Raw genomic sequence first — 26,750 nt, 5'->3', positions numbered from 1 at the left:
TCTCTCCACATCGATTGTCCCAGTGTGAACTCCAGCTAGCATGTCACGCTAGCTTTAGATTGGAGCGCACACGCTGGGAGAGGAGGAGGCGGGGGAGTGTCCGTATTTCTGTCGTCATGATGCGACGGCAGAAGCGAAGAGTATAGTGACATACTGCGCATGCCCAGCGTAGTATGTCCGGGTGAAGGGTCAGGAGAGTCGGGTCGGTACCGGCAGCTGTAGCAGATGAGCGGGACCCGGCGGCAGGGAACGAGGGAAGCAGTAAGTATGTGTCTTTCTTTCCCTCCACATTGCAGCTTCTATTTTACCACAGCCTGTGGGCTGTGGTATCCTTTAAGTTCATATCGTCATATTTCTAATTGCTTTCTGGTGGTTTGGCACACGGCTGTTGTTTTATCTCCAAACCATTTACCCTGGGAGTTTTGTTTACAGTCATACTGCTGAGCCCACAGCTGCAGGAATGAAGAGTTCATAATGGCAGTGCCGCGCCCTCTCTCTCCTTACTTTTACATCTTTATAATTCTGTTATGTCTGTTACATTATGCCTGAAATGAGGAGCAATATGAACGGTTTCTGTTAGTACTCTCACCTTGCAGCGTTGGGTACACAGTTCAAATCTGCATGGACTTTATATGTTCTCCCAGCATCTGCCCCTGAGCACTCCAGTTTCCTCTCACATCCCCAAAACATACAGATACGTTAATTGACGTTAATTGACCCTCTAAATTGGCCATGCTGACAACAATGCATACGGCTATGGTAGGGATTAGAATGTGAGTCCCTCTGAGGGACAGTTAGTGACAAGACAAGACAATATCTTCTGTACAGCGCTGTGTAAATAATAATAATAATAGAATTTTTACCTTTAGGAATAGTTCACAGTGGTCAGTTGTGTTGCAGAATAATTCTGCATGTCAACTCACTGTCCATACAGTTCTATGCTCTTTTTACAGCACTGCGTTGTAACAGATCATGTGATTCTAATTCGCTGCATGCAGGCTTTGCATTAAACTCTATGTCCAGTCTCCATTGTAATTCACACTAATAACGTGTGCGTTATGCAACTGACCACTGTGAATCCAGCCTTAAATTCAAGAAAACATTAGGACATTGTCTTACTAACGATATTAATTGTCTTACCATTGCATTTTATTCATAGCTACAGTATTTATATATTATAATGTACCCAGTGAAGTTTTCTGAACTGTGTTTGATCTGGACAGTTAGAAGGAGTTTCTGCACTGCCAGGGAATGTTTACATTCCTCTCTTGCTATAATTAAGTAAACACAAGATAACGTAGAGCTTTCTATTGAAAAAGTCCTGTGTTAAACTGTTTGAATGCTGTTCTGCAAAAAAAAATAAAAAAAATTGTGGTAGTATATTATATGCTGCAAATATTATTTTAAAGCAAATAAGAAATTCCGGGTTTCATACCGCTTTAACCTAGAAAAAAAACTACTGCCTGTAACAACAGTAGCTGCTTGATAATTACATCCATATAATTACAGTTACACTTTACAGATGAACTGAAGTCATATGATGGAAGTAAAGACGTAGTAACATTTTTTTTTTTTTACACATTTTAAAACTACACCATTTTGTAGTCATGATTTATGATATTGTTATAGGATATGCCATTTTTCTGATCCAGGAAAATTGTGTGTATTTTGTGTCAGCTTTCCAGTCTCCTTTGTGCTGCAGCTCTACAGTGCTCTAGTTGTACAGCAGCTTTGAAGATTGGCCTGCAGTGTGCTCCCAGCTCAAAGGCACCTAGTTTATCATTGTGCAGGTACTCGGTGATATTACAAAGTCAATTTGATATTTGATAGTGAGTCATGAAAACTGAATGCTACAGTTTTTATTTGATTTGATTGTTTTTACTGGCGTGATCATTTTTATCTTCAGAAAACAAAAAGAGAAATAATGAACTCTCTCCAGAGTTATTGAACTGAGACAGGTACAACTGTCAGGATAATGAGCATTTTTGTTAAATTTTTCGGTCGATCTTTATCAAGTTTTCTTTTTTTTACGTAGTTCAAGTCATTTTATCAAAACAGAAAATGGATGCATTTGTGTAAAGATTTAAAGTGACATTTTTGATTGCTTTCACTTAGGCTATGCTCACAATGGTGCGTAGGACAATAAAATCGCATTGCAAACGTGATGCGATTATTTTGCAATAGCATGGTCACATCAGTACATTAGAAGTGCGGTGGATCCGTGGAGGCATAACATTATGCATGGAGTGGGGAACTGCATAATGTGAGCATCAGCAGTAGCAGTGAAGCATACTTTCTATGTACTGTATGCTTCGCCGTATGCATCCTGCCGCATTCACAACATGTGATGTGACTTTTACCCTTCCCACTGAGAACATATCCTTAATCAAGTGATCACACTAAATAAAAGTTTAAAATCTGTAACCATTGCAGATATTTTATTCCTCTAGAGGAATTTTTACTATGTGTGATTAACCTTTTCATTATATAGTCAATAAAATTTGCAAGTTCTACTGTGAATTTATTTTGCTGGAGTATAATCATTGAGGGATCACAGGGGACGCTTAACACTTCCTTATTATGCTGGTCAGCTTAATTTCGTTGATTCTGCTAAATTAAGTTAGCATGATATACAATTATAATTATTTATTACACCCTTACTGCAAATCATTTTTCCTGCTTCACAAATTCACTGTGTTGCTATTACTTATGAATGAAAATCTTAAAAAATGCAGTTTTTTTCAAACCTGGCATGTTTTTATAGACTATATTTGTAAAACTATATTGGTAAAAGTATTAAAATACTGAGCTATGGTTTGTGAGGATTAGAAAGAGAAGGGGCAAATAGAAATGAGATACAAAAGTAAGTCTAATACTGTATAAAGCAGAAACAGAGAAAGGGCCAGTGCGCACCACAAAACGCTAGCGTTTTTTGAAGCGTTTTTTCAGAGCAACTCTAGGCATGTTTAGAGCGATTTTCTAAACATGCCTAGCATTTTTTGGAGAGTTTTTGTGTAGCAGATTTTGTATTTTGTTACAGTAAAGCTATTACTGAATAGCTTCTGTAACAAAAACGCTTGGAAAATCACTCTGATCTAGCAATTTTTAAATCGATTTTCCACTTTCCTATACTTAACATTGAGGCAGAAACGCCTCAGAAAACCGCAAAAATGCTGCAGAACCCGAGTTTGCGTTTGGGGAAAAAACAAACCACTCTGGTGTGCACCATCCCATTCATATTCATTAGCCAAGCGGTTTTCACTATGCAAGCATTTTAAAAAACGCTCAGAACCGCTCTTGGGGCTTGATTCACTAAACTGTGATAACTGATATCATGGTCGCGCTAGCATTTTGCGAGCGTTATAATGCTCTTAACAGTTTTTGTGCACAATCATGAAATTTTGCACACAATCGCAATTTTTCGTGCAAAAACGGCCATGTTTTTACGCGAAAATTCGCATTTGTGCACGGAAAAAACATTATGCGAGTTATAACGCGCACAAAACGCTAGCGCGACCGTAATAGCAGCTGTCACGGTTTCGTGAATCAAGTCCATGGTGTGCACCAGCCCGAACAGAGGTCCTGATGCAATTCCAAGGGATAAATGGCTTGCTGAATGCAAAATCTTTCCCCCTCTTGCAAAGTCGCCTTTTTCATATGAAGGACAAGGGGCTCATACCCATCCACCTTGTGTCACATTTCAGGGTAATAAGGAGGTCCCTGGATGTTCTCCCCTTCCCAGGTAAACAGTTAAGGGGATCATTTTAACCCCCTAACTATTCATATATAGGGTTAAATGTAAAAGACTAATTGAAATAAAAGAGAGAGGAAATATTTCTGCTTCCTCGTGCAGGGTTTGTTCCACATCATGGACCATGCAGCCTGGTATTGTTCAAATGGGTACTCACACTAGCTACTGTGACCAGGAATTGAATTCAGATTTTAACAAACATTATTTATTTATTTATTTATTTATTTTATTTATTTATTTGTTGTATTTATAAAGCGCCAACATATTACGCAGCGCTGGACATTAATTTAGGTTACAGACAATATTTAGGGGTGACAAACAGCAATATGACAATACAGGAATACAAGAAAACCAGATCACACAGCACAGTATGAGTACAAGGTAATGCTTAGTCAGTCACTGGATGGGAGCATGGAGTTAGGCAAGTTAGGTTCACTCAAATGCATAGCATGGGTGCACAGTAATAGAGGTGCATGATCAGGTAGGACACAAAAGGAGTGAGGACCCTGCCCAAAGGCTTACAATCTAGAGGGAGAGGTAGGGACACGAGAGGTAGGGGACCAGAGTTCGGCTGTGGGTTTAGAGCAATTGTGAGGGGTGGTAGGCAAGAGTGAAAAGGTGAGTTTTGAGGGCCTTCTTGAAGGTGTTGAAGAAGGGGGCTGCCCTAATGGGTGGAGGTAGGGAGTTCCATAGTGTCGGAGCGGCTCTTGAGAAGTCTTGGAGGCGTGCATGGGACTGGGTGATGCGGGGGACGGTCAGGCGAAGTTCATTGGAGGAGCGGAGTGAGCGGCTTGGTGTGTATCTCTGAGTAAGATCAGAAATGTAGGTTGGACAGGTTTTGTGGATGGATTTGTAGGTCAGACACAATATCTTGAATCTGATTCTGGACTGGATAGGAAGCCAGTGGAGGGATTCACGGAGGGGAGCCGTCCTGGTGGAGCGATGGGAGGAGTGGATAATTCTGGCAGCCGCATTCATGATGGACTGCAGTGGGGCTATTTGGGTCTTAGGGAGTCCAGACAGAAGGGCATTGCAGTAGTCGAGGCGGGAAATTATGAGGGCATGGATGAGGAGTTTGGTGGTGGCAGGGGTCAGGAAAGGGCGAATCTTACAGATGTTACGAAGGTGGAAGTTGCAGGACTTTGTGAGGTTTTGGATGTGGGGAGTGAAGGAGAGTGCGGAGTCCAGGGTGACACCCAGACAGCGGGCTTGAGAGGTAGGGTGAATAGTAGTGTGGTTAACAGTGACCTGCACATCTGGGAGGTCCAGGGATGACCGGGGTGGGAAGATCATAAATTCCGTTTTGTCTAGATTTAGTTTTAGGAACCTAGCGGACATCCAGGAGGAGATGGCAGATAGGCAGGAGGAGACCTTGTCCATGGTAGTGGTGGATATGTCAGGGGTGTGGAGATAGATTTGGGTGTCATCTGCATACAGATGATAGTTAAAACCCATGGAGGAGATAACCTTGCCAATGGAGGATGTGTATAGGGAGAACAGTACGGGGCCAAGGACCGAGCCTTGGGGGACTCCCACTGAGAGGTGGTTGGGGGTGGACGAGGACTCATTGAAGGAGGTCTTTGGGTCAAAGACAGGTATGATTACTATATAGTCAATAAGGAATTGGGAGACAGTTTTATAATTGTATTTTATGCTCCACAGAGGTTCTGCTTTTTGCAGTAAAAGTGCCAGGGCCTTGTTTTTTTAGTCCACGGAGTGAAATGACTACAGCAAGCCATGCCACAGCAGCTAGAGTACCTAGCTACTTTGCTGTGGATAACAGCTGCTGTTTCATGCACTTAAACAAGCCAAGCATTATTAAAAAGATTTTTTAGTGAAGATGTCCAGAGGTGGACACAAAGATTTGCAAATATCACAAGATACGTAATGGTTATCTATGTAATGTATGCTTTGCTCATGTTAGGCTTCATGTACATTGGGTAAACACCAGTAAAACAGTCATATGCTGCCAGCGCACAGCACTTTAACTGGAATTTTGTGAATTCAAATCTTTACAGGCACATTCACACTATGGCCCTTATGCAATTCACTTTTTCTCCTAGGTGATATTTTATCAATAAAATGCCCTTTAAGCCACCAACAAGCAAGAAAATACTTTAAAATAATTTTGATAGCATTTTTTTTGCCACTTTTTGGTACCTTTTTAGTTGCAGAGTGCTGAAAAGTTATTTTAAACAGAAGCTGAAAAATTATCTCCTGGGAAAAAAATGCAGCAGGAAAAGTGAATTGAATAAGGACTTTTGTGTGTTGGATATTGTGCACACTTGAAAATCCATAACATGCAGCGCACATTGTGTGAGTAAATGCACTTGTTATTTCATAGCTTTGTCATTTGCTATGGAAAGCGCTTGTTTTTGCACAATGCAAGATGGTAGGAGGCGACCCAATTGTGATACACTGGGCTCTATTCTCAATGACTTCCCGCATGCGTAGAGTGACCAGATTGTTGTGGGTCCAACCTGGGACAGGGAGGGGGGGCGCGGCGAAAAGTGGGGAGGACTGAGAAGCGCGCAGCGATGAAGACTGGGGGGGGGGGCTGTGCGCCGCGCCGAAAAATGGGCGTGGCCATGACATTGTATGGGCGGAGCTAACGTAATGATGTAACAGCAAGGCATAAGAAAGTAGTGTTTACGCCATGATGTGGACAAACGAGACTTTGCATCATGGGTGTGATGCTAATAGTATACCGTAACCACAAAGCAGCAAACATAGCCATCTATGACCATTAAATAATAAATGCAGTAACAGTTACCCTGGACACCAGAAAATAAACGCAATGGGCAAACATGTCAGTACAAAATAAACGCAATGCGGGCAAACATGTCAGTACAAAATAAATGCAATGCGGGCAACATGTCAGTACAAAATAAACGCAATGCGGGCAAACGTCAGTACAAAATAAACGCAATTCGGGCAAACATGTCAGTACAAAATAAACGCAATGCGGGCAACATGTCAGTACAAAATAAACACAATGCGGACAAACATTTCACCGGAAAATTAATGCAATGCGGGCAAACATTTCACCAGAAAATTACTGCAATGCGGGCAAACATTTCCCCAGAAAATTACTGCAATGCGGGCAAACATTTCCCCAGAAAAGAAACGCAATGCGGGCAAACATTTCCCCAGAAAAGAAATGCAATGCGGGCAAACATTTCCCCAGAAAAGAAACGCATTGCGGGCAAACATTTCCCCAGAAAAGAAACGCACTGCGGGCAAACATTTCCCCAGAAAAGAAACGCACTGCGGGCAAACATTTCCCCAGAAAAGAAACGCACTGCGGGCAAACATTTCCCCAGACAAGAAACGCACTGCGGGCAAACATTTCACCAGAAAAGAAATGCACTGCGGGCAAACATTTCACCAGAAAAGAAATGCACTGCGGGCAAACATTTCCCCAGAAAAGAAACGCACTGCGGGCAAACACTTCACCAGAGAAGAAACGCACTGCGGGCAAACATTTCCCTAGACAAGAAACGCACTGCGGGCAAACATTTCCCTAGAAAAGAAACGCAATGCGGGCAAACATTTCCCCAGAAAAGAAACGCACTGCGGGCAAAAATTTCCCCAGACAAGAAACGCACTGTGGGCAAACATTTCCCCAGAAAAGAAACGCACTGCGGGCAAACATTTCCCCAGACAAGAAACGCACTGCGGGCAAACATTTCACCAGAAAAGAAACGCACTGCGGGCAAACATTTCCCCAGAAAAGAAACGCACTGTGGGCAAACATTTCCCCAGAAAAGAAACGCACTGCGGGCAAACATTTCCCCAGAAAAGAAACGCACTGCGGGCAAACATTTCCCCAGACAAGAAACGCACTGTGGGCAAACATTTCACCAGAAAAGAAATGCACTGCGGGCAAACATTTCCCCAGACAAGAAACGCAATGCGGGCAAACATTTCACCAGAGAAGAAACGCACTGCGGGCAAACATTTCCCCAGACAAGAAACGCACTGCGGGCAAACATTTCACCAGAGAAGAAACGCACTGCAGGGCAAACATTTCACCAGAGAAGAAACGCACTGCGGGCAAACATTTCACCAGAAAAGAAACGCACTGCGGGCAAACATTTCCCCAGAAAAGAAACGCACTGGGGCAAACATTGCCCCAGACAAGAAACGCACTGCGGGCAAACATTTTACCAGACAAGAAACGCAATGCACAGTTCACCTGGAAAAAAAGCATTTACTTACCTGGCAGAAGTCTCCGGCCTCTTGCGCGCTGCTCCCGGGACCACCTTCTCCCTGCATAGCTCCCGCGCTGACAGGGCTACGGCAAGATGGCGCCCGAAGCCCTGTACTAGAGACACAAATAGGTCTCCAGTACAGGGCTTCGGCAGCCATCTTGCTGTAGCCCTGCTCGCCTGCCGGTGTCGGAACAGACACCGGAAGAGGAGGCTGGAGTGGGGCTGCGGGCAATGAACTGGCACGGCGTCTATGGCTTCGGCAGCCATCTTGCTGTAGCCCTGCTCGCCTGCCGGTGTCGGAACAGACACCGGAAGAGGAGGCTGGAGCGGGGCTGCGGGCAATGAACTGGCACGGCGTCTATAGACGCCGCTGCCAGTTCATTGAGGAGAGAGTGACCAGAGTCCCGAGGCCGGGACGTCCCGCTGCTGAAAGCGGGACGTTTCCCAGGACCTCATGCTGCCTGGGACAGCGGACCCCGAATCCGGGACGCGTCCCGGGCAATCCGGGACGTCTGGTCACCGTACGCATGCGGTAAAGTACATGCGGAAAGTTTTCAACCAAAACATCGGCAAGTTCACATTCACAAAGGTTTCCGCATGTTTTCTCTGCATGCGGAAAAAGTGCGGTAAAAGTGTGGGACTCATGCGGAAAAATTTCCGCAAAAGTCGGTATTTTCTGGAAAAGAAAAATCAATTCTCAAAACTGTTCAGGCGCATAATTTCATCATTATTTACCGATTTTTTATCACCTACAAGTAGTACCGGTAGGTGATATATTCCGCATCCCATTGACTTTAATGAAGTCTGGAGGCTTATGGGCTGTGCTTGCTGGACTTTTTTTTTTTAAACACTTTTTCATGCGACCTTTTTACCGCATGATTTCCGCATGAATAATGGCTGTTACCGCATCTTTTTTCCCGCATGCGGAAAACATGCGGAAAATATTAGTGAATGTGGAAAAAATACGGAGTCTACCGCTGGCGGAAATTTTTCGGTAAAATTTTTCGGTGTTTTGTCATCTTTGTGAATAGAGCCCAATGTGTAGTGAGTAGAGGTAAGTAATAGCTACACAGCTCAGACACTGTATTGTATTGACCTGAGGATGTGGACAGGTCCCGTGAAATGTGTTGTTTTTTTAGTGGTGTCTAGTAGCAAAAAAGTTTCTGTACCGTGTTAGCCAAACAAATTATATAGGTAGAAAAAATGTTTTGTAAAAAATAACACCTTTTAATGGCTAACTGATAGAGGTAAATTATGCAAGCTTTCTGGGATCTAGTCCCCTTTTCTTCAGGCATATTTCCAGATGTAAGCTGGAGTAAAACACTGATGCAGGTAAATAGTAAACACGAAGATGACAGTTGTGCTGGTTACTGTTTATCCGTTAGGTGTCAGTTGATCAGCAGGCTGGAGCCAGTGACATGATTGATTTGGCTTCATGATCTTCAGAAACCTGCTGGATTTCATGTATGCTTGCACTAACTCACTGGCTCCAGCCTGCTTATCACCTGACACCTAACGGATAAATAGTAACCAGCACAACTGTCATCTTCGTGTTTACTATTTATCTGCATCAGTATTTTACTTCAGCTTACATCTGGAAATATACCTGAAGAAGGGGACTAGATCCCAGAAAGCTTGAATAATTTACCTCTATCAGTTAGCCATTAAAAGGTATTATTTTTTTTACAAAACGTTGTTTTTTCTACCTATATACTGGTGTCTAACAATAAAAATCTTAACCTCTTATCACAAGGTAAGACTGTTCATATTACTTACCTCCACTCACCACACACTGTAGCACAATTGGGAAGCCTCCTTCCATCTTGCATTGTCTCCTCCCCCCAGGTATTACCTCTGCGACTACATCCAGTGGTCCTTTGTTTTTTTTTCTGGAGACCCACGTTGATCAACCAAGTCATCACAACTGAGTGGAGACGGTCCTCCTCCACATGCCCGAAATTGTGGTTTCCTATAGCAACCCCCGTTTGTGAGTAGTTATTTCTTTACATTTCCCAGAAATACTACACCAGTGATCTGCAAACTTAGCTTTCCAGTAGTTAAGGAACAAGTCCCACAATGCATTTGCCTTTATGAATCATGACTGTGGCTGTCAGACTCCCTCGATGCATTGTGGGACTTGTAGTTCCTTAACAAATGGAGAGCCAAGTTTGTAGATCACTGTACTACACTATAGGCCCTTCTGGTGCTCTTTTTGTCTCCTTTTCTTACCCGTACCTGGTTTTCAAACCTAAAATCCAACTACTGAACCTCCCAGAATTGTTTTTGCACACATTGTCCAGGAAAGCACTGTAAAAGCGCATTAGGGTAAAGAGATCTGTTACAACGCAGTGATGTGAACATGCCCATACAGCTGTATCTGCAGTGATCTCACATGTGGTAACGTGCTGTGTTAACAAGCATTGTGTTAGAGGAGCTCCCTAAAAGTTAAACCAGATACCAAAAGTTCTAGATACTTTTATTAAACTAAACCATTTCTACGCACAATTATGCTAAATAATAGCAGATCGTTTCAGCATACTGTAACATTTTATAACTTACTTGGACTTTCTCACTGAAACTATGAATATTTATCCTCCAAAGTAGTTTATGATATAATCCTTGTACAGACAAGCAGAGAAGCAATACTGTTTAATATTCTCAGCACTCTGAAGTTTAGGCCAAAGCAAACATACTTGGGCTGTTTTCAAATGCCAGACATGACATACTCTGTTTAGTTTGCTTTGTAGGAACAAGTAAGAGATGGCTGTGTGTGTGTGTGTCCTAGTTAGTTATTGTGTTAAGAACAAAACACACACTCAGAGGATTAAACTATTCAGAATTGTATACAGTTTTATTTTCTATGAAGTCCTTCAGTCTCAGGACACTTCTAGTGATTGTAGGTTCTAAGCATCCTGTGTCCTGGGGTGCTGGTGACAGGAGTGAGGACTTGTGCTATCATTCCAATTCCATGTATTGGGGCACAAGTTACTCCCAAATCTCTGGACCCCTCCAGTGATGTACATTAAAGCCATTTCTCATTTAGTAGAATGTAACTGGTTTTGTCCCAGAGTGGGTTGAAGGGTTATGACAAACACATAGCACCACACTCTGATGACCTAATTATGAGACCACAGTAATAGGATGGGCATAGCATATGTTTTTACACACCACTCATCTGGATGTGCTGTTTTGCACCAATATTTGCTTTTTATACAACCCCAATGGTAGTAGTTCATTAAATCCTCTGAAAGGGAAACTGTAGTGAGAGGGATATGGACATATGTATTTCCTTTTAAACAGTTGCCTGGCTGTCTTGCTGATCCTCTGTCACTAATACTTTTAGCCATAGACCATGAACAAGCATGCAGATCCAATGTTTCTGATACTACTGCAGACAAACAGATTAGCAGGACCGCCAGGCAACTGGTATTGTTGAAAAGAAAATAAAGATGGCAGCCCCCATATATGTATATATATTTCAGGTTCCCTTTAAGATTAGGAAGGTATAAAAATCCAAAGGGCAGGAGTGGATGCCAATAGGGCAGGACTTCTACCGAATTCCTTGTGATCTCCTTAAGGAGGCATAGACTCATTTGCAATGGCCCTCTAGTGATGTACAATAAAATCACATGTTCTATTAATACCTTGAGCTTTGCCTGCAGCTGCTAGCTGCAGTCAAATTGGCCTTTTTGTTAAGAAACAGGCAGTACCAGGCAAGATGGATGATGTTAGTGCACTCTACAATATGGTCCTTTGTTCATATTCTTGACAGGGATAGGGCAGAGAGCACGATCAATGTACTGTATCAGTAATTTTACCTGCTTTTCAACATATTTACATGTCAACAATGTTATATCTAATATAAACTGTGCTCATATTGATGGTTAACAAACTGCAGAGTGTGCTTACCCTTATTTACTGCTTTCTAAGTACCTCCCTGCTATGCTTGGCTGTAATTTGTGCTTTGATGCATCATTTCATCTCTGTGCAGATGTGCAGGAACAGAATAGAGGCTACCAACAAGTGATGAGTCATTTTGCAATGTAAGCAGGAGTGACCAGCTTGTATTTGAAAACATTCTTTCTTTAAAGGAAAACTGAAGTACGAGGGATGTGTATGCTGCCATATTTATTTCCTTTTAAATAATACACATTGCCTGGCTGTCTTGCTGATCCTCTGCCTCTAATACTTTTAGCAATAGATCCTGAACAAGCATATGCAGATCAGGTGTTTCTGACAAAAATCTGACCTGATTAGCTGCATGCTTGTTTCAGGTGTCTGATTCAGGCACCAATGCAGCCAAAGAGATGAGCAGGACAGCCAGGCAACTGGTAAGGTTTCAAAGACAATAAATATGGCAGCCTCCATATCCCTCAGTTCGGTTGTCCTTTAAGAAGATGGGCGGTAATGGCAGCCTTCAAAGTTTGGCTTTCAAAGTTTGGCTTGAAGAGGTACTTTAAACAATGAGATTGATGGAACAGTTTTCAACAAAGAGAATTCTACAATAATATGCATCAATTTACCAGCTTTTTATCATCAAAACACAAGAATAATACTAGATTTTAATAAATGGAAATCTGGTGCTTCTTACCCCTTCTAAAGGCATCCGGGTCTTTGGAAACAATCTGTAGTTGAATGCATGATAAGATTTCTGCTCTGGAGATTTCTTGAAGGAGTCATTAGTAAAAAGCCCTCCCATCCTTTGGAAGGAATTCTTTCTCACCAGGCCTTGCCCACTTTTGATGCCTTCCAGTAGGCGTACTAACAACAAGTTTGCTGGCAGCTCCTCTATGCTGCAATGCACTGGAGTCCTGCATTCTGGGCACTTCAGTTCTTTCCTGGCTTTCAGAATCCGCTGCAAACAGGGTTGGCAGAAGGTATGCTGGCATGGCAACACCTTAGCAGTAGCGTCCAGTTTTCCTAAACACACAGAGCAATCCAGTAGGTCAAGAATAACTAAATCACCCATGGTAGCCAAGTATTCACCAGGAAGGTCATATCAGTATAGCCTCCAGACTGCAAAAGAGAAACAAACAAATGGTGGTTTTAAAATCAGGTCATGGTTTTTAGGATAACTATCTGGCACAGACTGTGTGTTTTTGAATACAAAACCAATGATCTGAAGGAGAATTCTCTCTCATGCACTCTTCCTTGAGACAGTTTGCAGATGTGCACCTTACTTTTATAGCTCAGCTTCAAGTGAGTCATTTGTGATTCACAAAATAATTTATAAAATGCTGCTGCTTTCTCATTGTGTGCCTGTCTGAATGCGAGCTTTGCTGTACAGAGGGAATATATGGGTTCCTTGCAGCACCCAAGTGATGTATATGTTACGGCCAGAACCCGTAGTGTGGCCACTTCGCGTTCTGGCCAGCCACTTCGGGTTCTGGCCGGCCAATGTGCGAACTGGCCGCTGCGCAGCGGCCAATGTTAGAAATGTTATGTTTACGCCGTCTCGCTGCGGCCAAATTTATGACAACCTTGCTTAATTTAATGAAATATAGCTGGCGGCAATGTAATAGATGAAGCCGCCGGCTTTCGCACTGCCTCTCTCCTCCCCCGCCTCCCATACAATAAATAGCAGCCGGTGGGGACATGCAGCCGGAGAGTCGTTCGTCGCAGCAGGGGCAGCAGAGCGGGGAGGCTGCAGACATTGCTTCTGCCAGCACCCGCTCTGCAGGAATGGCAGGATTCCCCTGTCGCGACGAACGACTCTCGGGGACACGAGTGTCCCCGCCGGCTGCTACTTATTGTATGGGAGGCGGGGAGAGGAGAGGGGGGGGGGGTGGAGAGGAGAGAGGCAGTGCGAAAGCCGGCGGCTTCATCTATTACATTGCCGCCGGCTATATTTAATTAAATTAAGCAAGTTGTCATAAATTTGGCCGCAGCGAGACGGCATAAACATAACATTTCTAACATTGCCCGCTGCGCTGCGGAGACTTCGCACATTGGCCGGCCAGAACCCGAAGAGGCTGGCCAGAACGCGAAGTGGCCACACTTTGGGTTCTGGCCGTAACATAGATAACACTGACCACAACACTTCCTAAAGACCAAGAAGAGCATCTATGTTTGCAAATCGGTACATCTTCAATGTAAAAGATACAATATATGTTATTATTTAAATTATTATTAAATTATTCAACTTCTGTTTTAACCATTTTTATTTCCAGTTTTATAGCTTCATTTTTAAGATTGTATCAGACTGTCACAGTTGCAGCTTAGAAGCCACACTCTGGATTTAAAGTGTACCCTCGCTCAAACCCCCAGAAAATTGCTCACAAGTGCTGAAATCACATTGAGGCTGCGCTCCTCTTCTGTCACGAGCGGGGCTCTACTGCACCTGCGCGAGTTCGGCCATGTCCACACAGTAAGCCAGAGCCATGACAGAAGAGGAGTGCAGCCCCGATGTTAAAGGGGGTCCCGGCGAGCAACAGGGGACTGGAGGACAGTGAGGGGAGCCTCAATAGGTTACAGAGGCTTCCCTCTTCTTGGGTAAGCGCTGCGTAATATGTTGGCGCTTTATAAATACAATAAATAAATAAATAAGTATTTGTTTCTGAACCAGAGCTTCAGCTCTGGTTTTCTTTAATGCAACTATACAGCGTGATATAAACTTTTTATCTTTTGTTTTTTCAGGTAAAGTTATAATGACTTATGGGTCCTTTTCTTTTTATGCAATCACAATCCCTGTGGGCACCGGACTTCCAGCACCTAGCCCTGCCCCCTTTCAGAGAAGTGCCATGGAACTCATTACCCGAGAGAAAGTGCCACATTAGCACCACAGCACTTGTCTGAAATGGGGAGGGGCTACACACCAGAAGTGGAGCGCACACAAGGATCATTGTAAACTTTTTTTTTTAACAATATATAGTCTTTTAAGCTAAAGAAGCAGGACTAATGACCTTTTGAACCTTCCTGCAGTACAACCTCATTATATGTCTTAGCTCAGTGTTTTTCAGTGTTTTAGCTTCTATTAACTGTTCAGGAAACTGGACTGACTTTGCCAAGCTGTGGACAAGCTCTTTTACATAGATAACTTTTTTTTTTAACTCTTCCTGTACTAGAAAAAAAGAGAGGGACTTCAGTTCATTTCTTGGTAGGGCTATATGTGTATATGGTTATCTCATCAAGGGGTTGATGCATCAAATGCCCATATCCCTGCGGTGCACACATAGCGCACGGCAATATTACGTTCACTCCCGCCTGCAGCACCATCACTTATGCCATTAACGTGACCTGAGGTACTAGAGTGGCGTTACCGTAGCTATAGTAATGTGCGATACTAACAATAATGCAAGTTAGTAACACCCGTTACAGTAGCAATGGCCACACATCTCTAATACCGCAAGTCATGCTCGCCCTCCAGCAGTCAGAGGTGTCACCAACAGCAGTCACAAAAGGAGGGTGCAGGGGAAACTTAGTACGCGCCAGGAAACTCAGCCACTTAATCTCGCTCCTCTAATGTACTAGTCTTAGACATCCTAGGAGCTCACTGAGTAATCATAGCATCCCTTCAGCGGTCAGAGACCCCTGGATGCCAAAGTGTGTAATCACAAATCACTCATATTCCTCATAGGCCATCTCAGTAGATATATATGCCACCCTACTTATTCCAGCTGTCTCCCCCCTCCCCAGTCTCTGCCAGCAATCACATAAGGCTCTCAAAGCTCATCTAGCATATGTAGAAACTTCCCACTTAAAGAGAATCTGTACTCTAATATTCTTACACTAAAAAGCATACCATTCTATTCCTTATTTTCTCCTGTGCCCCTCTGTGCTGTTTCTGCCACTCTCTGCTGCAATCCTGGCTTGTAATTAACAGTTTTAGGCAATGTTTACAAACAAACTAACCAGCTTCTAATAGGCTCAGCTAAGCATAGTGTGTGAGTATGCAGGGGGCCTGCAGAGGGTGTGTATCGCTTCTACCAATCACAAGCAGCCCTGCACATTCCACACAATCAAAGCCTTAGCCCGACAAACAGGACAGAGGAAAGATACATTGATTTATTACAGAGACAGTGTAATTAGGAAGAGCTGCAGTAAGCCCCAGCACATTAGAACAGGCATAGGAACTCATAGGATAGAAGAACTAAGGCTGAAAGAAATTGTTACAGAGTCTCTTTAACCTCTGCCAGCACAAACAGGTCCCCTTACCAATTGCCTGAAATCAGTTCTCCACAATCCTTGGCAGCACTACTGTATCTCCTCTATAATCTTTCTGCCACAGTTATTCCCGTCTTTTAGCAGTGTGGTCCTAGTCTTTTCAGTGTGTAGCAGGTACTATAAAGCTGGACTCACACTGTAAGAGTACCTACAAAGTGGAGGAACTGGACAGCTGGGATCCATTTTGGAGCAGCTGGAAAACTGGGCCACACTGTGGGAGATGCTAGAAATCTGGCACATGCTACAAACACGGAACACACTAAAAGTGAACTGGGTGGCTGAGGAACATATTAGGGGCACTGGAAAGCTGGGGCTCACTGTGGTAAGCACTTGAACTTAGGGTAGGTTTTTGTCAATGATGTAACACGGTGCACTTTTATAAATAAGCCCCATTACTTCTTACTGTATTAGAAGATTTAATCTTGGCGAGCACTTTTTTTGCCCAGTGTTTCATTCTGACTAAAAATATCCATGCATAAGCAAACAGAGCCTGCAGAACAATTAATGAATATTTCAGTAGTTTGCATCACTGTGTGGCTTGTTGGCAGAGGGCCCACTTGAGCACCAGAGGCTCTGTATTAATATTTTCAAGTTTACCTATGCACCAGAATCGAACAAGAAATGACTCTAGCCTCCCCCAAAGGAATGTTTGTAAATGGTGTGTGTCATTATCGATCATGTACTGCTCTCTAGCACCCCTGTATAGCCACGTGCCTCCATCTTGCTTCTTACTGTGCCACAAAACTGCAGTTCAAAGCAACCACGGTGATGTTGCATGCCCCCAGCAGCCACAATGCATGCTGGGAAATGTAGTCTATTAATGTGATTACATATATCTGCTAGGAGTCTACACACTACCCTGCGATTACATCTACCTGCTGGGAGACTAAACACTACAGTTACGTTTAATCTATTTCTACTGATGTTTAGTAAAAAAAAATTTTAATAATCTAAAGCAAATCAATGTGGTCTTTAATCAAGTGATCCCTAGAGATTGGCTCTTCAAATGCACATAGCAAAAATGGCTAAATTAGCATCCTACAGTGGGCTTAGAGAACGCACATGCATGTATCCACACACAGAAATTATTTATCCAGCTGTTTTTTCTCAATGCAAGTTATAACAGCCAAGTGAAAGATATAAAGTTCACACCAAAAAAAAAAAAAAATTTAAAAAAACAAAGTGAGCACAATTCATTGCGTTACTGTAAGCACAACCTTAAATAAAACATCAGTGTTTTTTAAAGAGAACCCGAGGTGGGATTTAATTATGTTAGTGGGGCACAGAGGCTGATTGTGCACACTAACACCAGCCTCCATTTCCCCATGGTGTGCCTCCAGGACCCCCCTGCGCGCCGCTATACCACCCGCAGTGCTAGCGACACACAGCGTGTCGCCAGCACAATGTTTACCTATGCCGTGTCTGTCAGCGCCGCTCCCCCGCCTCCTCCGCAGCGGCGCTACCCGCCCGTGTCCCTTCCCTCCCGCTGATTGGAGGGAAGGGACGGGGGCGGGTAGCGCTGATACAGATGAGGCGGGGGAGCGGCGCTGACTGACACCGCATAGGTAAACATTGTACTGGCGACACGCTGTGTGTCGCTAGCACTGCTGGGGGTATAGCGGCGCGCAGGGGGGTCCTGGAGGCACACCATGGGGAAACGGAGGCTGGTGTTAGTGTGCACAACCAGCCTCTGTGCCCCACTAACATAATTAAATCCCACCTCGGGTTATCTTTAAGGTTTCTATGAGTAATACCCTGGATTAATTTTAAGTGGTATCGCTTATACTGTACAGTGGAGGAAATAATTATTTGACCCCTCACTGATTTTGTAAGTTTGTCCAATGACAAAGAAATGAAAAGTCTCAGAACAGTATAATTTCAATGGTAGGTTTATTTTAACAGTGGCAGATAGCACATCAAAAGGAAAATCCAAAAAAATAACTTTAAATAAAAGATAGCAACTGATTTGCATTTCATTGAGTGAAATAAGTTTTTGAACCCCTACCAACCATTAAGAGTTCTGGCTCCCACAGAGTGGTTAGACACTTCTACTCAATTAGTCACCATCATTAAGGACACCTGTCTTAACTAGTCACCTGTATAAAAGACACCTGTCCACAGAATCAATCAATCAAGCAGACTCCAAACTCTCCAACATGGGAAAGACCAAAGAGCTGTCCAAGGATGTCAGAGACAAAATTGTAGACCTGCACAAGGCTGGAATGGGCTACAAAACCATTAGCAAGAAGCTGGGAGAGAAGGTGACAACTGTTGGTGCGATTGTTCGAAAATGGAAGGAGCACAAAATCACCATCAATCGACCTTGCTCTGGGGCTCCACGCAAGATCTGACCTCGTGGGGTGTCAATGGTTCTGAGAAAGGTGAAAAAGCATCCTAGAACTAAACGGGAGGAGTTAGTGAATGACCTCAAATTAGCAGGGACCACAGTCACCAAGAAAACCATTGGAAACACATTACACCGCAATGGATTAAAATCCTGCAGGGCTCGCAAGGTCCCCCTGCTCAAGAAGGCACATGTGCAGGCCCGTCTGAAGTTTGCCAATGAACACCTGAATGATTCTGTGAGTGACTGGGAGAAGGTGCTGTGGTCTGATGAGACCAAAATAGAGCTCTTTGGCATTAACTCAACTCGCTGTGTTTGAAGGAAGAAAAATGCTGCCTATGACCCCCAAAACACCATCCCCACTGTCAAGCATGGGGGTGGAAACATTTTGCTTTGGGGGTGTTTTTCTGCTAAGGGCACAGGACAACTTAATCGCATTAACGGGAAAATGGACGGAGCCATGTATCGTGAAATCCTGAACGACAACCTCCTTCCCTCTGCCAGGAAACTGAAAATGGGTCGTGGATGGGTGTTCCAGCTCGACAATGACCCAAAACATACAGCAAAGGCAACAAAGGAGTGGCTCAAGAAGAAGCACATTAAGGTCATGGAGTGGCCTAGTCACTCTCCGGACCTTAATCCAATAGAAAACCTATGGAGGGAGCTCAAGCTCAGAGTTGCACAGAGACAGCCTCGAAACCTTAGGGATTTAGAGATGATCTGCAAAGAGGAGTGGACCAACATTCCTCCTAAAATGTATGCAAACTTGGTCATCAATTACAAGAAACGTTTGACCTCTGTGCTTGCAAACAAGGGTTTTTCCACTAAGTATTAAGTCTTTTATTGTTAGAGGGTTCAAAAACTTATTTCACTCAATAAAAATGCAAATCAGTTACTATCTTTTATTTAAGGTTATTTTTTCGATTTTCCTTTTGATGTGCTATCTGCCACTGTTAAAATAAACCTACCATTGAAATGATACTGTTCTGAGACTTTTCATTTCTTTGTCATTGGACAAACTTACAAAATCAGTGAGGGGTCAAATAATTATTTCCTCCACTGTATATGGTGGCAGTTGCTGACGTGGAGCACAACTATTAGGTGAGGGAGCCTGAGAATACCCCGCACTTGCTAATAACCATTGTAGATTTCGAGTGCTGGTGAAGGTGACGAACATTTTCTGCAGCGCTGGTCAAAATTTCCTCTGCAAGTTTTTAAAGGAACAATTTGTCCTAGAGACTGCAGTGCAGCAATTGTGCCTATATGGGACAGTGTTATAAGTGTACAATTGGGGAACTAGCATCTGATCCCTCTGTATACAACTGTGTAACGCTCCTCCTGTGTATATAGGTTTAACAATTTGCATCTATACAAACTGACATACCATATATGTATTAGCATTTTGTTGCTGATTTTAAAACCAAGTTTAACAGAAGATAGATCCAAGCGCAGTGTAGCAGTTGGTAACTGCAGGTATACATAGTGTCGAAAAAAACACCATACTTATTGATATGGATAAAGGATCGCCCTTACTTGCAAACTTAAGCATGCTGTAATTAATCACCTTCTCGGTTTCACACCCAGCTCATTGGCTTCCACCTGTGATCACTTGTAATTATTTTCATTAGTTTAGCATAAAAACATGTTTATGAAGCACTGCAACTATTTCTGGAGCACTGCAGTGCTCAATAGTGCAACAAAAAGTAAACAATTACCAGTAACTATGGGTGGCAAAACATTCTGAAAAGAGGTGGCAAGCCTTTTTTTTAATTTTTTTTTATTTTTTTTTTTAAACTGTATGCAAACTAAAGAGTTATGTTTTGTTGAATGTTATGCCAGACTGTTTTGAGAAAGGCCATGTTAAGTCTGGATTGAGCTTTGTCAAAATGCACCTTAAATACTCTTAAAGCGGAATATAACCCTGCATTTCAACTTTGCTCTAAAACATTATTTACAATATATTATATGCAACCAGCCTTTTTTTTTACTAGACCAGCATTGGAAGGGTTACACAGGACTTTAAAGTTCCTGGAGATTTCTGCAGACGCATCCAAAGCTGACATAGATACATTTTGTTTACATAAATGTATCTAAGTGTTGAATGTGGCTCACCGTCTGACTGAGAAGGAGCTGGAGGACAGCCAAAGAGTGTGTAACATTTCTCAATAGATACATTTAACTAAATAGAATGTAACAATGTGAACTTCTGCATATCTCTCCACGGAACTTTAAACCTCTGTGTTTAACCCTTCCAATGCTGGTCTAATAAAAAAAAAATGCTTTTTGCATGTAATATGCTGTAAATAATGTTTTAGAGCAAAGTTGAAATGCAGGGTTATATTCCGCTTTAAGTCTAATTACAAAGGTGTTATAGTCATATGAGTCCAAATTAAAATTATTTGGCCTGTCGCAAAAATCTTAACACTTAAAACACATACAGATAAGAAGTATGTTTCTTTCTGAGTAAAATATGCCATAAATTACTTCTCTCCTATGTTGCTGGCATTTACAGTAAGTAGTACAAATCTGACATTACAGACAGGTTTTGGGCTTAGTCCATCTCTTCATAGGGGATTCTCAGCATGGCTTTTATTCTTTTTAAAGACACTCCCTGAAAAAGATTCATACAAAGCTGCTGAATAGCCTCCCTGCTACCCCCACACTTTTTTTTAGCAGTTGGATGGAGCAACTGTCATTCACTAAGTGCATTTTGAAAATAAAGAAATCCCTGTGAACCCCCCAATGAGGAGATGGGCTAGTCCAAAACCTGCTGGTTCTGTCCGATTTCTACTACCTACTGTAAGTGATAGCAACGTAGGAGAAAAGTAATTTATGGCTCATTTTACTCTGGAAGAAACAAACTTCTTAATTGTATATGTTTACATATATTTTACATTCTAAGATTTTCGTGACAGAGGTCCTTTAAAGGACAACCGAGGTGAAAATAAACTGATGAGATTGCATCTATCCTCCTTCTCCTAAAACTGACTTTTTTTTAGATATCCCACAGTTTTATTTTATACTTAAACCTAGTTTTTAAGTTTGTACTGTATCATGCTCTCTGCTCTATGACACATGCATTTGAAGTATGCCAAAGTTAATATCTATGAACGATTGACCTTTTTATCCCTTTCCTGCTCTCAGAAACCATTTACTGAGAGGAAAGTGTTTTATGGCTGTAATTACATATCAGTGAAGTTTATGCTATAGTCTGTCCCAGTCCCGGCCAGACAGAAACGGTCACTTGCATACCTGATGTTTATCTCTTTCAGGCAGAGAAAGAAAAAAAAGGAACCCAGCATAGTCATTTTTGTGCCTGGCACTGTACAAACACATCTATCTCATCATGTCACCTCGGTTGTCCTTTAACACTAAATTATACATATGGTGGAAAGCCAACACAGCTCATCATCCAAAGAACACTATACCTACAGTGAAGCATGATGGTGTTCACATCCTGGGGTGTTTCTCTGCAAAAGGGACTGGGGTCCTTGTAAGGGTAAAAGGAAAAATGAACAGGGTAAAATACAACCAAATTGTTGTGGAAAAAATGCCTTTTAACGTAACAATAAAAATTCCCTTTTAACGTAAAAATAACTCAAAGCACACTGTAGATTTAAAGTGGACCTGAACTCTTGCACAGGACAGAAGGAAAACATAGAGAAATGCACCCTGTATGTATTTAGAGAGTTTAGCCTATCTAATTCCCCCTCATTTGTGTCTAAGCACACGTTGTAATTTGACCTCTCCCCTGTGTCACTTGACTGCCACGGCAGAAAAGCTCATTTGAAAGCGCAGAATGTTAATGTCTTCTTCCATGAAAGCAGGAAGTAGAACCTGTAGGTTTTATTGCATGATTTGTATCAGCCGTAACAAAGAAATGTTTTTGTTTAACTACTTTGACCTCCTGGACGTACTAGCTACGCCCAGGAGGCCATGTGCGCGTCCGCGTGCTCCCGCGGCCGATCGCGCGCGTGCATGCGTGCTGCCGGCCCGCGGTTTGTAGGCCGGGCAATCAGTGAATCGGGCTATGGTGCCCGATCACTGATTCCTCTCCCCCGCAGAAAAAGCGACAGCTTCTCTCGGAAGCTTCGCTTTTCTGGCTGTTGCGTGCCCCATGCGTCTCTCTAAGTGTATGTTACGCTTAGAGTGACGACATGTAAACAAACTCATGGCCGCCATCTTGTGACCAAAAAGTAAAACTAAAACAAAAAGTAAAAAAAAATAAAACTCAACACACATTTACATTAACCACTTTGTCCTCCTTGACGTATAAAAACGTCAAGGAGGACAGGCGCGCTCCCGCGCGCTCCCGCGGCCGATCGAGCGCGTGCACGCGCACTCCCGGCCGCGGAGTCGGTAGCCACGGAATCAATTTATCGGGCTATGGAGCCCGATCATTGATTCCTCTCCCCCGCTGAAAAAGCGACAGCTTCTCTCGGAAGCTTCGCTCTTTCTGAAGCTGTGTCTCTCTAAGCGTACATTGTACGCTTAGAGTGACGTCATGTAAAAAAAATCGAGATTGCCATCTTGTGGCCAAAAAGTAAAACTACAAGTAAATTCCCAAAAACATTACAATACACCAATATTTCCCCAAATAAAACACTTTTATATCCCACCCTCCCAAAAATGCCCACATAAAATGTTTAATAAAAAAAAACAAAAAAAACATTACTATAAAAAAAAAAAACATAAATATTTACCTAAGGGTCTAAACTTTTTAAATATCTATGTAAAGATGAAATATTTCTCTCTATTTTTTTTTTATAAGCTTGTAAATAGTGATGTATGCAAAACGGAAAAAATGCTCTTTTATTTCCAAATAAAATATTGTCGCGATACATTGTGATAGGGACATAATTTAAATGGTGAAATAACCGTGACAAATGGGCAATAACAATACGTGGGTTTTAATTATGGAGGCATGTATTATTTTAAAACTATAATGGCCGAAAACTGACAAATAATGAATTTTTTCATTTTTTTTTTTATTCTTCCTGTTAAAATGCATTTACAGTACAGTGGCTCTTAGCAAAATGTACCCCCCAAAGAAAGCCGAATTGGTGGCGGAAAAAACAAGATATAGATCAGTTCATTGTGATAAGTAGTGATAAAGTTATAGGCTAATGAATGGGAGGTGAACATTGCTCGGATGCATAAGCTGAAAACGACTGAGATGTTAAGTGGTTAAGAAACTACTGTTTACATCCCACCCTCCCAAAAAATACCCAAATAAAATGTTTAATAAAAAAAAAAAACATTACAATAAATAAAATAAAAAAAAATGTAAATATTTACCTAAGGGTCTAAACATTTTAAATATCAATGTAAAGATGAAATATTTCCATTTTTTCTATTTTAAACTTGTAAATAGTGATAGATGCAAAACGGAAAAAATGCACCTTTATTTCTAAATAAAATATTGTCGCCATACATTGCGATAGGGACATAATTTTAACGGTGTAATAACCGGGACATATGGGCAAATACAATACGTGAGTTTTAATTATGGAGGCATGTATTATTTTAAAACTATAATAGCTGAAAACTGAGAAATAATAATTTTTTTCCGTTTTTTTTCTTATTCTTCCCGTTAAAATGCATTTACAGTAAAGTGGCTCTTCGCAAAATGTACCACCCAAAGAAAGCCTAATTGGTGGCGGAAAAACAAGATATAGATCAGTTCATTGTGATAAGTAGTGATAAAGGTATAGGCTAATGAATGGGAGGTGAACATTGCTCGGATGCATAAAGTGAAAACGACTGAAGGCTGAAGTGGTTAAAGGTTATTATGCTGTTGCATATCATTTAGAGCAGATAGGAAGTTCTGAGTTCAGGTCCACTTTAACCACATTTGTGCTAAAAGGAGAAAAAAGGTGAAATGTCCTTGTGTGACTTGATCAGAGTCCAGACTTGATGCCATCTGAGCACTTCTTATAAAAAGTATTTTAAACAAACCTCCCCTAAAGGGGAGGTTTGTTTAAAATACTTTTTTTTTTATAAGAGGTGCTCAGATGGCTTGGTTTGTAAAGTATGTGTGCTATGTGAAGGGGCAGTTTTAAATTAACTTACCTACAAGGGCTACTCCGTAGCAGTGCATCCATCTTGCAACTGTGAATGCCGCGGTTCAAAGTGCCTACAAGTCCAGTGCGTCACCGGCCGATCGTGCATGCTGGGAGATTTAGTGTTCCTGGGTCGCTAGTGCATGCCAGAAGATGCAGGATGATTATGGGGAGGTTCGCTTTAAATATTTTTTTTTTTATAATAGTTGCTCAGGACGCTTTAAACCCTAATGAAAATCGTTGGAATGATTACGGGAAGATGGCAGTCCATCATCACCATCTAATTTGACTGAGCTTGAACAGTACCGTAAAGACTGGTAAATATCACAAAATCTAGACGTACAGAGTTGGTAGCGAAGCGCTGAATAAGTAAATCCAGAAGTTTTGTGTGTGACTTTATTACAGGCTGCAAAGTAATGAAACTATTTTGAACAGGGTGATGCTTCTCTGTACCCCCCTGTACATCTCTAAAACTACTTTTCATGCCCTTATCAGAGAAAGCAAACTCATCTTTAGAAATATCCTTTATAAGAACAATTATTGTACTTTTAATAAGTAGTTAAGCATCACACCTAGTATAAATGTGTATTGAAACTACATGCCCTCAAAATTAGAGCAAGACAGGGTAACAAAAACATATCTTTCTCTTTCGCAAAGTTCTGCATCTTCAGACAAATCAAGGATATGGGTATAAAAGGAATAGACATTAAAGAAGCATAACGTGTTAAAACAGTTGTAATAAGGAGCAGAAGGTGATGAAAGGTGAACATTCCATCCTCCTGCGTCAATAGTGCTGTGAAAGACAGATAACACCCACATTAATCTTAATACTGGGCTTCGGCTAGGGATGTTTTTCTATACGTTTTATCCAACAGCCTTATCAGCCTGATAGGTTTCAAATACCAAAAACGTTGTCTACCTTGAAGGTTATTTGCAGACTGACAGTGCATTTACTATTCACTTACTAATGCTATCCAAATTATCCACCTTTCCCAACATTCTGCAGGATTTGATCTTTCCCTGCAGAAGAGAATGCCCAACATTCCAGCTATACTGGTTCTTGTCAGTGTTGCTCTCCACGGCTCGGTAACCCGTGATTACAAGCTGTTTTTCCTGATCACAAGGTCGGACTCCCAATTCGTGATCACCTCTCGTGGTTCAAATCCGGCTCCTGATCATGGCCCAGAATATTACCTAAAAAACCCGCTGACTTTAATAGTTAATAGCAAAGCCCCCTTACATGCCAGAAATTTGACAGATATGTTAAGAAACAACAGGGAGAACAAGAGGATTTTTTTTTTCAAAAAGATTTTATAGTTTTTGAGAAGATCAATTTTAACGTTTCAAAGGAAAAAAGGATATATTTAAATGCGGTAAATGACAATTATTTACCGCATTTACATGCATACTTTTTCCTTTGAAACTTTAAAATCGATTTTCCCAAAAACTATAAGGTCTTTTTGAAAAAAAAATGTTTTCCTCTTGTTCCCACCGTTCTTCTTACATACATATCTGGCAAATGTGGTGTTTCTACCATGTACTATATATTTGCCATTCGGCGGGTTTTGGTGTGGTTTTTTTTTTAGGCGAATTTTTTTTTTAGACAAATACTTTTTTCATTTGAAACATTAAAATCGATTTTCTCAAAAACGAAAAGTTGTTTTTGAATCTTTTTTTACGTGGTAGCCACTTCTCACCTTTATAATCCATGCAATTTTGGTGATTGTAGCTTGTATGGGAGCTTTGCTATTAACGTTAAAGTCAAATCCGTGTTCACGGCCATGATCACGGATTCTACATGCAATCACAGCTAAAATCAAAATCAGAATTCACATTCGGAATTCCGTTTCAAATCCGGATCACGATCACAGCATATCCGGATTTCGATACTGCCGTGGCTGGATTTACTCGAATTCGTGATTGGGGGTATCCGAGCAACACTGGTTCTTGTGGCACAAACAGTCTAGCAATAGGCTGTACAAGACACTACTCACTACACAACTTCACAACAGGAAGTATTCCTCTGCAGCATGATTAAAGGGCATGAACTGAGATGACTGGAGCTAAATCAGCATTAAGAAACTGCCTTCATCAAATTACTAGTGCTTCATAACAAAACCTGCCCACATTTATTTTAAAGCAATTGTACAGTCAGTCTTTGCACAAAAATAATGAATGTAATCAACTACTTGAGACTCCTCCACATCTTCTGAGAT

At 41.8% G+C, this 26,750-nt stretch overlaps 2 protein-coding genes across 16 annotated transcripts in view; one reads left to right on the top strand and one right to left on the bottom strand.

Moving 5' to 3' along the window:
- The window catches only part of SH3RF2 (SH3 domain containing ring finger 2), a 477,535-nt gene that overhangs the window by 175,786 nt on the left and 274,999 nt on the right, over nucleotides 1–26,750 (bottom strand). For 13 of the 14 annotated variants that reach the window (XM_068277518.1, XM_068277521.1, XM_068277522.1 and 10 more), the window contains one exon: nucleotides 12,557–12,981. In XM_068277518.1, coding sequence (XP_068133619.1) covers nucleotides 12,557–12,934 — 378 coding nt within the window. In that variant the 5' untranslated portion in view covers nucleotides 12,935–12,981. Of the gene's footprint in view, nucleotides 1–12,556; nucleotides 12,982–16,119; nucleotides 16,139–26,750 lie in introns of those variants that run through there. The other variant, XM_068277528.1, reaches the window with a different exon arrangement.
- GRXCR2 (glutaredoxin and cysteine rich domain containing 2) overlaps nucleotides 9,503–26,750 on the top strand; it is a 167,187-nt gene continuing 149,939 nt past the window's right edge. Inside the window, exons 1-2 of one of the 2 annotated variants that reach the window (XM_068277533.1) lie at nucleotides 9,503–9,636; nucleotides 24,741–24,851. The gene's annotated coding sequence lies outside the window, so the exon portion shown is untranslated. The remainder of the gene's footprint in view (nucleotides 9,637–24,740; nucleotides 24,852–26,750) is intronic. The other variant, XM_068277532.1, reaches the window with a different exon arrangement.

Source organism: Hyperolius riggenbachi, chromosome 3, assembly GCF_040937935.1.
Source record: "Hyperolius riggenbachi isolate aHypRig1 chromosome 3, aHypRig1.pri, whole genome shotgun sequence".
NCBI classification, from domain to species: Eukaryota; Metazoa; Chordata; class Amphibia; order Anura; family Hyperoliidae; genus Hyperolius; species Hyperolius riggenbachi.
This window is presented reverse-complemented; position numbering and strand designations above follow the sequence as displayed.